Source organism: Phyllostomus hastatus, unplaced genomic scaffold (assembly GCF_019186645.2).
Source record: "Phyllostomus hastatus isolate PE091 unplaced genomic scaffold, TTU_PhHast_1.1 phas_contig_80, whole genome shotgun sequence".
NCBI lineage: Eukaryota > Metazoa > Chordata > Mammalia > Chiroptera > Phyllostomidae > Phyllostomus > Phyllostomus hastatus.
In genome coordinates this window covers 40,730,369-40,743,089 of record NW_025333960.1, presented here as the reverse complement: position 1 = coordinate 40,743,089, position 12,721 = coordinate 40,730,369, and the positions used below count along the sequence as shown (strand labels likewise).

General features: G+C 50.6%; 1 protein-coding gene across 3 annotated transcripts; it reads left to right on the top strand.

The window, feature by feature from the left end:
- The first annotated feature begins 5,757 nt into the window (after window positions 1-5,757).
- Window positions 5,758-12,558, top strand: CXXC1 (CXXC finger protein 1). Of its 3 annotated transcripts, none has more exons than XM_045849923.1 (15): window positions 5,758-6,001; window positions 6,817-6,935; window positions 7,037-7,137; window positions 8,381-8,616; window positions 8,708-8,884; window positions 9,264-9,290; window positions 9,367-9,612; window positions 9,779-9,886; window positions 10,028-10,209; window positions 10,510-10,717; window positions 10,794-10,904; window positions 11,045-11,094; window positions 11,243-11,339; window positions 11,920-12,072; window positions 12,155-12,558. In XM_045849923.1, exons 1-15 carry the CDS (start codon window positions 5,999-6,001, stop codon window positions 12,299-12,301), a joined length of 1,965 nt encoding a protein of 654 aa, XP_045705879.1. In that variant the 5' UTR covers window positions 5,758-5,998; the 3' UTR covers window positions 12,302-12,558. The 3 variants fall into 3 exon arrangements, with proteins under 3 accessions (XP_045705879.1, XP_045705880.1, XP_045705878.1); XM_045849922.1 differs by having other exon boundaries at window positions 5,759-6,001; window positions 10,025-10,209; XM_045849924.1 differs by lacking the exon at window positions 9,264-9,290 and having other exon boundaries at window positions 10,025-10,209.
- The last annotated feature ends 163 nt before the right edge of the window (window positions 12,559-12,721 follow it).

Sequence of the window (12,721 nt, the reverse complement as noted above, 5' to 3'; positions counted from 1 at the left end):
TTGAAGCAGTCCCGCTGGCCGCTGAGACTTGTGGGATATGGCTTATGTAACGGCAGCACCTGAGGCCCCGAAAATGTATAGACAACTTCCTGGCTTTGTGGGGCAGGAATTGGTGAAACGCTTCACCTTCCTTCTTAGCAAAGGTAACAGGTGAGGGGTTGGAGGAAAGTGGGAGGAGAAAGTGGAAAGAAGGGCGTTAATGACCTGGGTCCTAGACCCTGGGAATTTGGCCAGCTGCCCCATTGGTAGGGCCAGCCTAGGACCTGCAGTCAGGGCTGGTGTTAAGGGGAAAGGGTGACAGCCGTGTCTGTGGATTGGAAGGTTTCACATTGTTACCATGGCAGTGCCCCCCTAAATTGCTCTAGGGACTCAACAAAACTACCAGAGTCTCAGCCGACTTCCTTGCAAAATTAAACAAGCTCATCATAAAATATATATGGAAATTTAAGGAACTGAGAGTAGCCGAAACAATATTTAAAAAGAACAACAGCCCAGGCTGGTGTGGGTCGGTGGATTGAGGGCAGACCTCTGAACCAAAGTGTTACTGGTTCGATTCCCTGTCAGGCACATGCCTGGGCTGTGGGTCAGGTCCCCAGTAAGGGATGTGTGAGAGGCAACCGCATATTGATGTTTCTTTCTCCCTCCCTTCCCCTCTGTCTAAAAGAAATAAATAAAATCTTAAAAAAGAACAACAAAGTCAGAGGATTCACACTTCCTGATTTCAAAGCTCACTACAAAGTTACAGAGATTAAGACACAGATATGTAGTCCTGGCATGGGACACACCAATAAATCAATGGGATGGGGCTGAAAGTCCCAAAATGAACCCTCATGTTTATCGACAATTGACTTTTGACAAGGGTGCTGTAACTACTCATGGTCAACAAATTGCCGGGACAACTGGATACTTATATGCATAAAACTGAAGTTGGACCCCTACTTCACACCATGTAGAAAACTCAGAATAGATCTTTAAACTTGGAATGAACCAAAGACCTAAATGTAAGAGCATAAGCTATAAAACTCTTAGAAGAAAACATAGATGTGAATCTCTGGGACCTTGGATTTGGCAATGGTTTCTTAGATATGACACTAAAAGCACAAGTGGTAAAAGAAAAAAATAGATAAACCAGATATCATCAAAATTAAAACTTTTATGTGTCAAAGAACACCATCAAGAAAGTGAAGGAATGATCTACAGAATGGGAGAAAATATTTGCAAATCATATATCTGATAAGGGACACACAACCAGAATATTTTTAGAAATATTACATCCCTGGCTGGTGTGGCTCAGTGGATTGAACATTGGCCTGTGAACCTAAAGGTCACTGGTTCAATTCCTCATCAGGACACTTGCCTGGGTTGTTAGCCAGATTCCCAGTTAGGGGTGTGCCAGAGGCAACAAATTGATATTTCACACATTGATGTTTCTCTCCCTCTCTTTCTCTCTCCCTTCCCCTCTCTCTAAATCTTTAAAAAATATACTTTAAGAAGAAATACTACAAGTAAATAATAAGACCAAATAACACATTAAAAAAGGGCAAAGGATCTGATTGGAAAGAAGATATAAAAATGACCCATAAGCACCTGGGAAGATGTGGAACATCATTAGCATCCAAGGAAATGCAAATCAAAACCACGATGAGTTACCACTTCACACCCTCTAGCATGGCTGTACAACAAACAAAAGATAATACATGTTGGTGAGGATGTGGAAAAGCGAGAACCCTCATACACTGCTGGTGGGAATGTAAAATGGCACAGTCACTGCGGAAAACTGTTACACGTGGGGATGCCACGTGACCCAGCAATTCCACCCTTAGTTATATTCTCAACAGAAATGACATGCACGTCTGTCCTTATGTGCATGCTGGGCTGTGTGCACCCCTCCTGTGCTGCAGGTGAAGGGCTTTATTCTTGGTGGGATATGGTCATCTGCTCGGGGTGGCAGTCGGTCAAGTGCCACATGATGCACATGCTTTAAGCAGAACAAGGAAGGGCGTGTTGAGTCTGACACAAGAAACGTATCCCACACAAACGTGGACCAATGCCCATTATTGCAGCTGATCTTGCTTTGTCCCCTCTGTGTGGAGGTAAAGCATTATTCTATCCAGGGCCCCCTGTGCCATGTGTTTCTTGGTGACTCTAGCACCTACAAATGACAGAGCAGGCTGACATTCTGAGACTGCTCCTCCTGGTGACAGGCATTGCGGTGCTATTTTCAATCCTTCTTGTGGCGGGGGCTGCGGCCCTGGAGGTGGTAACAGAGGTCATTTCCTCTATGTCAGCAAACCACAGGATTCAATATGGTACAGTGATCCCTCACCTGTTGTGGGAGTCCCGTTCCAGAGACCCCTGAGATAGGGGAAAATCCACAAAGTAGCGGTGTTATATTTATGTTATTATTTATATATATTTTAAGGCTTTATAAACCCTTCCCACACTCCTATAAACCTTTCCCACACTCTTGTAAACACTTCATATGCTCTTAAACACTTTCTACACTCTTAGACCTATGTAATTTTAACAACATACAAAATTCTACGTGGGTACTCACCAGTGAAGTATACAGTCGTCCTTTGCTATATCGCGGTTCACTTAAAAAAAAAACAAAAACCCTGATACAGTGAAGCCGTAATAAGTGAACCGTGATATAGCGAGGCACGGCTGTAGTTACAGACCAGCTTTATGAGGGATGGAAGGCAACCCACTCGGGCTGGACTGAAGGTTGGCTTCTAGGGATTGTGTGGCAATCAGCAGTAAGAGGAGAAGTCTGCCACAAAACCAGAGGAGCAGGCCTTTGTGCTTTTAAGGGAGTAAGTGGGAACTATCATGACCTGAGCTTTTCTGTCTCGTTTTTCTGTATGTTGCCTCTAGTAGAACATTTGTATAAGCCATATAAAAGAGTATTAATCATTCCTTATGTACTTTCAGCAATCATATACAGTTGGACTCTATAGAAATCCCAAAGAACAAGTATAACCGTTATTATGACTAATATCATTAACAGAGAAGTAAAGATTCTCCGTCACCAAAGAATATGGCACCGAGTCCAGAGAGAGATTCCCAGACACTGTAGCAACCGCAGCGGCTTCCCCAAGCACAGGCCCTTCTCCGGGGCCCCTCTCTCAGGGGCACCCACTCCAGAGCACACTGCCTTCCTCCGTGGAGCTCCCACAGGCTTCTCTGGGGTCCACTGCTTTGCCACCCTGGGTGCCTTGTGGCTCCTCTCTCTGCCACTCTGGATTCGGGGATCTGAAACCACCGTCACCACACTGGCTATTTTGGAGCTAAAGAGAGTTCAGTCTCTTGGGAGCTTGCTGTAAAACGAAGCAGATGCCAAGGTGGCATCGCTCATTTAACCAGCAAAGGTTTTGTTCAGACTCTCAGTCGGTGTGACCTAATTAAAAAGCTGAAATTAAAAGCAACCACTCATTTTTTTTTCTCCTTTTCCTGAGTTATCTCAACCCTTACCCATTCTTCGAGGATTTTCTGAGAATGACAGCTCAGATGAAGTCAGGATCCACTACCTAAAGCAAGGGGGCTCAGAATTTCAAGTGAAAACCCACCAGATTTACCCAATGAAAAAGTGGGGAGTCGGTGGGACTCAGTGAGCCTTTTGCTTGTACCCGGCACCAGGCCCAGGGCCACAGGGCGGTCCTGGGTGGGCTGCTTCAGAACCCTGCTGACTACACCAAGTAAACGTCAGCATAAGAAACATCCAAACCTGTAGAGAACTTTTATGAGTTTATTTGTCCCAGACTGATGACAATTGCCAGGAAGCAAGATCTCAAATGTTTTGGTGAATGACAATTTTGAAGTTTCTTTTATGCATTTGAAACTAAGAAAGCAATGTAAGATTACATGAAGGTGGGAGAGAGCAAGGCAAGGGCTGAATTACGGAATATTTAACAAGACTGTGTGCCCTCGTGAGAGTGGTTAAGCTTATTTCAGAGGTGTATTAACACAGATGCACAATAGCAATGGACAGGGTTTGCTGAAGGTCAAGGTCAATGTTTCTTTCATACATCGGTGTTTCCCTCTCTTCCTTTCTAAAAAAATAAATAAAATCTTAAAAAATAAAATAAAATAAATAAAAGCAAATCAAACCCAAAACAGAAGGAAGTCATAATGAAGATTAAAGTGGGAATTAATGAAATAAAGATGAAAAAACAATGAAAGAATGCATTCTTTGAAAAGATTTAAAAATCTTTTTTAAAAATTTCTTTTTGAAGATCTAATTTGTTTTTAGAGAGAGGAGACAGTGGGAGAGAGGGAGAGGATAGCAATGTGAGAGAGAAATACTGATCGGTCACCTCTCGTGGGCCTGGACTGGGGACCTGCCAGGAAACCCAGGCATGTGCCCGGACCAGGAATGGAACCAGCAAACTTTTGTTTTGCAGGCCGACGCTCAATCCACTGAGCCACACCAGCCAGGACTAAAGACCCCCCCCCTTTTTTTTTTAAGAGGAGGAAGTCAAAGAACCTATGTCCTAACCCTGTGTCTCAGTGTCTGTGACAGTGTGAAGGGGACCATGAGAAAAAAATGTTTAGAAAAGGTGGGGCAGCAGAATCCTCAGCGCTAAATAAGTTGCTACTATGACCAGAGCCAGGAAGTACAGAAAGACTGTCAGTCAAGGGTGAAAAATCCCATTTCCCCCAGACCCACTTTCTCAACCCAAAATAAAGTCCTGCCTCTGAGTGTGGACATTCACTACAGCCACCACTCCCACAGCTACTTATTTTGGGGGCTTGGGGGGGTTGAGAGTGAGAATGAGGAGTGGGATAACAAGCCTTGCTTATGAAATAACTCTGACATGTTGTATCTCATTTAACCTCCATGGTCGCCCAGGTTAGATAGAGCATTACCCTGCGGGGCCATGGAACCCTGACTTGTACAGATTTTCTTTACTGTACATAATTTAAATTAAAAATAATAATATATTAACTTTTATATCGGAGAAATTGTTGGATATGTATGAAATGAGAACCGAAGTGGACATCACCAGGAACCAAGCAAATCTAAATTCTGGCGGCGGCGGCGGCCGCGGTGGTGATGCCTCTGCCGCCAGGGGAGGACTTGGTGAAGCTGGCTGTCAAAGCAGATTTCAAATCCACTTTGGTCCAGCCACTCCTCACCAGCAATGATCAGGCCACCATTGTTTATGGCCTCCCATGGTTGCTCTGGACTAATTCTCCGCGATGAGAGTGCTCTTGAAAAGGCCGAGGCTGAACCGTGCCAGGCCTGGCTGAGGAACTGCAAGGAATGAGAACGGGAAAGAGGGGCGGGAGGTGATGTCGGAGACACAATAGTGCGGCTCGTTTGCCTCACAGCGCAAGACTTTCTGCCAGAACACTATTAATAAGTGCGAAAGGGAAAAGTGATTAGAAAAATGAGTGCGACTAGATCTTGGTAGTGTTTCAGAAGCGGCCGCTATCCCTATGAACTCTGCAGCACAAGCTACTGGCGTCTGGAATCGACTCCCAACATAGCGTCGCCCTCGTGGAAGCCGCAAACTGGACGCTGCCAAGTGCTGCCTGTGAACACAGGAACTCGGCCATCTTACGGAATCAGATTCCAATATGATGGCGTCTGTATCGAAGTCCTGCTGTGGGTGCCGCCATATTGCCTTTAACTTCGAGTCCGTACAAGCGGCCACCCTACGGACTCAACCGATAAGGTGGCGGCTCCCTCAGAAAAGCAGCTATAAGGCGCGGCCATGTTTCCTGCGAACGTACGGAGGCCGGCGCCGTACGGCCCCGGTAGCCAAGATGGCGGCGCCTGAGAGACTGTCGGGGCTTTATCGGGGCGACCACTTGGTCGTCGCGGAGTTGACGCACTGAACCTGCGTAATAGGGGTACGGTGCCCGGGAGGCGCGACGAGAAGCGGAAGTAGTAGTGGGCACTTTTGCAACCGCCGCGGACGCTGTGGAGTGATCAGTGCAGGTTCACAGGTCGCTGGCGGGGGTCGCGAAGGGGTACGGCTGAAGTTGAGAGATGGTGAGTACCGCGTCCAAGGACAGCGTCGGCGGTAGAGGTTAGGGCAGTCGGTTATGGTAGGGTTCATCTGTAGACGCGTGGGGGTCTGTGTTAAACCCTAACGGGAGTCTGTGAGCAAAACTGTGAGGTCCTGTGGGGAGCCTTAATTGGACTCTGTGGACAGAATAATGCGGGTCTGGTGGTCCGGTTTTTTCCTGATGTGTGAACCACCTGGGAGGTCTGTGATGAGCCATTGTGGGAGTCCGTAATAGAAGTTTAGTGGGATCACTGATGGTAGTTCCTTGGGCGTCCGGATGAGGGATTCACTTGGTAGAGAGAGAGAAGGGGTGTGCGATGAGCCGTGCTGGGTAGCCTGTAGGGTGCCGTGGCGACTTGGAATCAAGGGATCCGTGGGGGAAGCCACGAGGGCGGCGGGGGGTGTGGGGTTAATGCCGGAGGAGCTGTTGGGAACTGGGATAGGAAGTCTGCGGATGAATTAGGTCGTGTTTGTGAGAACCTGTGACGGGGGTCTGTGAGGAGCCACGATACGGGCAGTGCGGGGTGAGTGGTAGGTGTTTGTAGTGAGCCTTCATGAGTGTGTAGGTAGAGTGATGGGGTGTCCGTGGGCTGAGTATGGGAGGTCTCGGGCAGAGCGATGGGGGGTTATAAGCAGAGTAATGGGGTGTCAGGGACGAGCGATGAGGCGGCATCTGTGGGGAGCATAGTGGGGAGATTTGTGAGGAGCGGGGATAGGAAGTTTTCTGGCAGGGTGTTGGGGTCTGCGTTGAGGCATGACGGGGGTTCCCTAAGGAGCCATAATGTGGGGTGCCCCACAGGAGGGGGACGGTTCGGACCCAGAGCCTCCAGATGCTGGGGAGGACAGCAAGTCGGAGAACGGGGAGAACGCGCCCATCTACTGCATCTGCCGCAAACCAGACATCAACTGCTTCATGATGTGAGCCGGGGAAAGGTGGGCGGGGCTGACGTCTGTCAAGGTTGGGAGAGGCCGGTGGGTCCGGCCCCTCACATCTCCGCCACTCGCCCCATCCTCTGCAGCGGGTGTGACAACTGCAATGAGTGGTTCCATGGGGACTGCATCCGGATCACTGAGAAGATGGCCAAGGCCATCCGGGAGTGGTACTGTCGGGAGTGCCGAGGTGAGGGGTGGAATGGACAGGGCAGGCAGGTGGGGCTTAGAGGGAGGAGGAGGAGCCATAATGGGAGGCCGGGTCGTGGGGAGCAGCGATAATATTCCGTTGGCCAAAAAGTTTGTTTGCTTTGGGGGGGGGGGGTGGTAAGAGCGCTCTAGTAGCGCTTAATTATCTTTAACTTCATTTGAAACAATTTTGTTAGATTGTGACAGCAATCAAGTCAGCATGCATTAAAAAAAAAAAAAAAAAACTGGCTGGTGTGGCTCAGTGGATTGAGCACCAGCCTGCAAACCAAAAGGGTCTCCGGTTTGATGCCCAGTCAGGGCGCATGCCTGGGTTGCGGCCAGGTGCCCAGTAGGGGGCGCCTGAGAGGCAGCCACACACTGATGTTTCCCTCCTTTCTCCCTTCACCTCTCTAAAAAATTCGTAAAACATCAAAATTGGTAAGTTTTGTGTAGCCATTTTAATATTAAAGATGGAAGAAAATATGCAACATTTTCAGCATATTATGCTTTATTCTTTTTCTTTTTAGATTTTATTTATTTTCAGAGAGAGGGGAAAAGAGGAAGAGAGAGGGAGAGAAACATTGATCAGTTGCGTCTCACACGCCCCCAACTGGGGACCTGGCCTGCAACCCAGGCATGTGCCCTGACTGGGAATCGAACCAGTGACCTTTTGATTCACAGGATAACACTCAATCCCCTGAGCCATACCAGCCAGAGCGCTTTATTATTTCAAGAAAGGTAAAAACGCAACTGAAACACACAAAAAAAGATTTGTGCTGCATATGGAAAGGTGCTGTGACTGATCAAATATGTCAAAGATGGTTTGTGAAGTTTCATGCGAGAGGTTTCTCTATGGATGATGCTCTGTAGTCAGGTAGACCAGTTGAAGTTGACAGTCATCATATCGAGACATTAATTGAGGACAATGAACGTTATACCATGTGGGAGATAGATGACATAATCAAAATATCCTAATCAATGAAGTTATTGGTGAAAATGAAAAATGTGTCTTTTATTTTACATAAAGACCTCAACGGACTTTTTGGCCAACCCAATATGTCTGTGGGCAGATTCTGTGGTGAGCCATAATAGAGGGTCCCATTGGAGGGGGCAGGCTCTGCCCTCGAGTAGGGGGGACTACAGCAATTGGGTGGGACAGAAAAAGAGAGAAGAGGAAGAAAGAGTTCTGGGACCATCCAAGTCCCCCAGTGCCAACCTCCTGTGGCCCACCCTGTACCCCACAGAGAAAGACCCCAAGCTGGAGATCCGCTATCGGCACAAGAAATCACGGGAACGGGACAGCAATGAGCGAGACGGCAGTGAGCCCCGGGATGAGGGTGGAGGGCGCAAGAGGCCTACCCCGGATCCAGACCTGCAGCGCCGGGCGGGGTCAGGGACAGGGGTTGGGGCCATGCTTGCTCGGGGCTCTGCTTCGCCCCACAAATCCTCTCCACAGCCCTTGGTGGCCACACCCAGCCAGGTGAGTGGCTGTGGTGGCTGGGATATGTAAGGTGGTCCCGTCTTAGGCCCTGCTTGGCTTTTTGATTTGTGTTCCGGGAACCTTCCCTCAGCATCACCAGCAGCAGCAGCAGATCAAACGGTCAGCCCGCATGTGCGGTGAGTGTGAGGCCTGCCGGCGCACTGAGGACTGTGGCCATTGCGACTTTTGCCGGGACATGAAGAAGTTTGGGGGCCCCAACAAGATCCGCCAGAAGTGCCGGCTGCGTCAGTGCCAGCTACGGGCCCGGGTGAGCATGGGCAGAGCAGGGCAGGGTCAAATTAGGGGGCCATTGTGTTCCAAGAAGACCTGACTGAGGCTAGGATTGGTGAGCCAGGTAGGGTGGTGCCTAATTACATATAGGTAGGTGGAAAGGAGCCTGGTCTGTCCAGATGAATGGGGCGTGACCAGGAGTGCTGGGCTGGCAGGGGTGCTGAGCCCCCCCAACCTCAGGTTGACAGGGTACGGCTAGTCAGGCATGTCAGGCAGGTAGGGCATGGCCAAGCATGTCTGGCTTTCAGGGTTGGTGCATGCAGATGTGCCTGGGGAGGCAAGGTAAGGTAAATTGGTGGGGCTGGGCACCCTCCATCTACCTGGGGCTGACCTGGGCCTTCCTCCTGCTGGCACAGGAATCGTACAAGTACTTCCCGTCCTCGGTGAGTCCAGCCTTCCAGGTGGGGCAGGGCATGCGGGCAGGTTGTTCAGGGCCAGTCCTGAGATTCTGCCCTGCAGCTCTCGCCAGTGACGCCTTCAGAGTCCCTGCCAAGGCCTCGCCGACCACTGCCCACCCAACAGCAGCCGCAGCCATCACAGAAGCTGGGACGCATGCGTGAGGATGAGGGAACAGTGGCATCATCAATAGTCAAGGATCCACCTGAGGCTACGGCCACACCTGAGCCACTCTCAGATGAGGATCTACCGCTGGACCCTGACCTGTATCAGGACTTCTGTACAGCGGCCTTTGATGACCACGGCCTGGTGAGCAGGCAGAGCATCCCATGGTGGAAGGGTGGAGGTTACAGAAGCAGAGTATCCATAATGAAAAGAGAGGAGGCAGAGGGTATGGAAGGCTAATTTGGGAACTGAGTAGGCGGTGGGGTAGTCATGAGTGGGGCAAGTGCATCAGTGTATGTCTCACTTGCAGCCCTGGATGAGCGACCCGGAGGAGTCCCCATTCCTGGACCCTGCGCTGCGAAAGAGGGCAGTGAAAGTGAAGCACGTGAAGCGTCGGGAAAAGAAGTCTGAGAAGAAGGTGCTGGAGAGGGTGAAATGGGTGTGGGAAGGCAGGGGCTGAGTGGGGCAAGAGCCAGAAAGGCGTGAGATGCAGGGGGAGACAGGGGTCTGGGGCTGACTTCAACTCTGCCCTGTCCTGACCTGCCACGTCCCATAGAAGGAGGAGAGATACAAACGGCATCGACAGAAGCAGAAGCACAAGGACAAATGGAAACACCCGGAGCGAGCTGACGTCAAGGATCCTGCATCCCTACCACAGTGCCTGGGACCTGGCTGTGTGCGCCCAGCACAGCCTGGCTCCAAGTATTGCTCAGATGACTGTGGCATGAAGCTGGCAGCCAAGTGAGTCATTCTTCGAGGGTTCAAGGGAGTCAGCGAGTACAGGATAGGGCTTGACAAGATCCCTCTGTACGTCTGTCAGTTACCTGTCCACCATTCAGTTAAACAAGGGCCCACCTATCTGTCCACCTGTCCGTCCACCACTCAGTTACTCATCCACCAACCCATTTCCATTCAGTCACCTATTTTCTTACCTTTTACCATTTAGTCATCCGTTCCATTCTGCCATTGTTGGCTTACCCCCCTTAATCATCTTGTTGCCTGCCACCTTTCTACCTGCACTCAAACGACTGCTTCCTGTAGCCGCATCTACGAGATCCTCCCCCAGCGCATCCAGCAGTGGCAGCAGAGCCCCTGCATTGCTGAGGAGCACGGCAAGAAGCTCCTTGAACGCATTCGCCGTGAGCAGCAAGGTGCCCGCACCCGCCTTCAGGAAATGGAGCGCAGATTCCATGAACTTGAGGCCATCATTGCACGCGCCAAGCAGCAGGCTGTGCGAGAGGATGAGGAGGTGAGCAAGCGTGGGCATGGCAGCGCGGGACCTGGAATCTGGTTTTGCCTGGCCTCATTCTTCCCATCCCATGCAGAGCAACGAGGGTGACAGTGATGACACGGACCTGCAAATCTTCTGCGTCTCCTGTGGGCACCCCATCAACCCACGTGTTGCCTTGCGCCACATGGAGCGCTGCTATGCCAAGGTCAGGGTGTCAGCCTGAGAGGGCAGATGGTGTGGGAACATCATTGGGTCCTTGGGGAACAGATGTGCTGTCTGGGTGCTGTCTCGGGAGGGCATGCAGCACACATCCACAGTTCCCTCCATTTGTGCTCATCCTTCCAGTATGAGAGCCAGACGTCCTTTGGGTCCATGTACCCCACACGCATTGAAGGGTGAGTGTGGGTAATGCGGAGCTGGAACAGGGAGGTTAAGGCTAGGGTCCGAAGTAGAATGTTGGGGCGGGATATTGTGATGGGCAAGGATAGGTGGGCCCCCTTCCATTTCTCCCTTCACTACCCTCTTTTTACTTCAAACCCCCAGGGCCACACGACTCTTCTGTGATGTCTACAATCCTCAGAGCAAGACATACTGTAAGCGGCTCCAGGTGTTGTGTCCGGAGCACTCACGGGACCCCAAAGTAAGGTTTCCCCTCAATTCCCCACATTCTGTCACTCCTCCCTTCCTCATGGCCCCACATTTATCTCTTCCTTTCCCCCTCCCCTCCTTCCTTCCCTTTCCCTGCCTGACCACTTTCATAACTCCTACGTTCCCTGCCTCATCACCCTTTGTTCATCTCATTTTTCCTGTCTTATCACCTCCTATTCCTCCTTTCCCTGCCTCTTTAGCCTCTACTCCTCCCCTTTTCCATTCCTCTCCACTGTCCCCTGAACTCTCCATTCCTTCCCTCCTCCCTCCCTTCCTAATTCCTCATTCTTTTTCTTTTTTTCTTGGAGAGTGGGAGGGAAGGGGGAAGAGAGGAAGAGGAACACTGATGTGAAAGGGAAACATCTATCAGTTGACTCTTGTGCCCATCCATGCTAACTGGGGACCAAACTCGCAACCTAGGCTTGTCCCCTGACCAAGAGTCCAACCCACAACCCTTTGGTTTACTGGACGATGCTCCAACCAACTGATCCACTCCAGCCAGGGCCCTGTCCCCATTCTTACCCTCCTTCCTTACCACACCCCATTAATGTCCATGTCCTCAATCCCTGCAGGTGCCAGCTGATGAGGTATGCGGGTGCCCCCTCGTGCGTGATGTTTTTGAGCTCACAGGTGAATTCTGCCGCCTGCCCAAGCGCCAGTGCAACCGCCATTACTGCTGGGAGAAGTTGCGGCGAGCGGAAGTGGACTTGGAGCGTGTGCGCGTGGTAGGTTTTGATGCTGGTAGAGGCCAGGGTGAGGCGGGTCGTCCAGAGCTCCATGTCATGGCTCCTTCTGCTCCCCTGGCAGTGGTACAAGCTGGATGAGCTGTTTGAGCAGGAACGCAATGTACGCACAGCCATGACAAACCGGGCAGGATTACTGGCCCTGATGCTGCACCAAACCATCCAGCATGACCCACTCACTACCGACCTGCGCTCCAGTGCTGACCGTTGAGCCTCATTGGCTCAGACATCCTCACACCCTGCATTCCTCCATTTGTCTTTCTCCGATGGTCCCTCAGTTTCTCATTGTGCCCATCCACCATTTGACGGCCCATCTGCCTTTACCAGATGGTCTCAAAATTTCCTCCTGTCTTTGTCTAGCCTTCTGTTTCTCCACCTCCATCCTCTGTGCCCGGGTGGAATGGTGCAGTCTGCCCACCCTTGCTTCATTTTCCCCTGGTTTTGTTAATAAAATTTTGAAGAACCAAACTTTGGTCTCCAAACTTTACTTAGTTGCATCTGAATTCTCAAACCCCTGGGGGTAGAAGGGCCAGTGTATGTGTAGGCTGTGAGTACACACAGCTGGCACCTGCTAGGTGCCGGTTCCTCCCGTGGGCTGTGGGGATATGACCTGCTGCGGGAGAGCCCAGTG

Coding starts and splice junctions, on each gene's coding strand:
- CXXC1 (XM_045849922.1), top strand. Junction 9,613..9,778: donor CCTTTGATGACCACGGCCTG/GTGAGCAGGCAG, acceptor TCTCACTTGCAG/CCCTGGATGAGCGACCCGGA. Junction 12,073..12,154: donor ACTTGGAGCGTGTGCGCGTG/GTAGGTTTTGAT, acceptor CTCCCCTGGCAG/TGGTACAAGCTGGATGAGCT.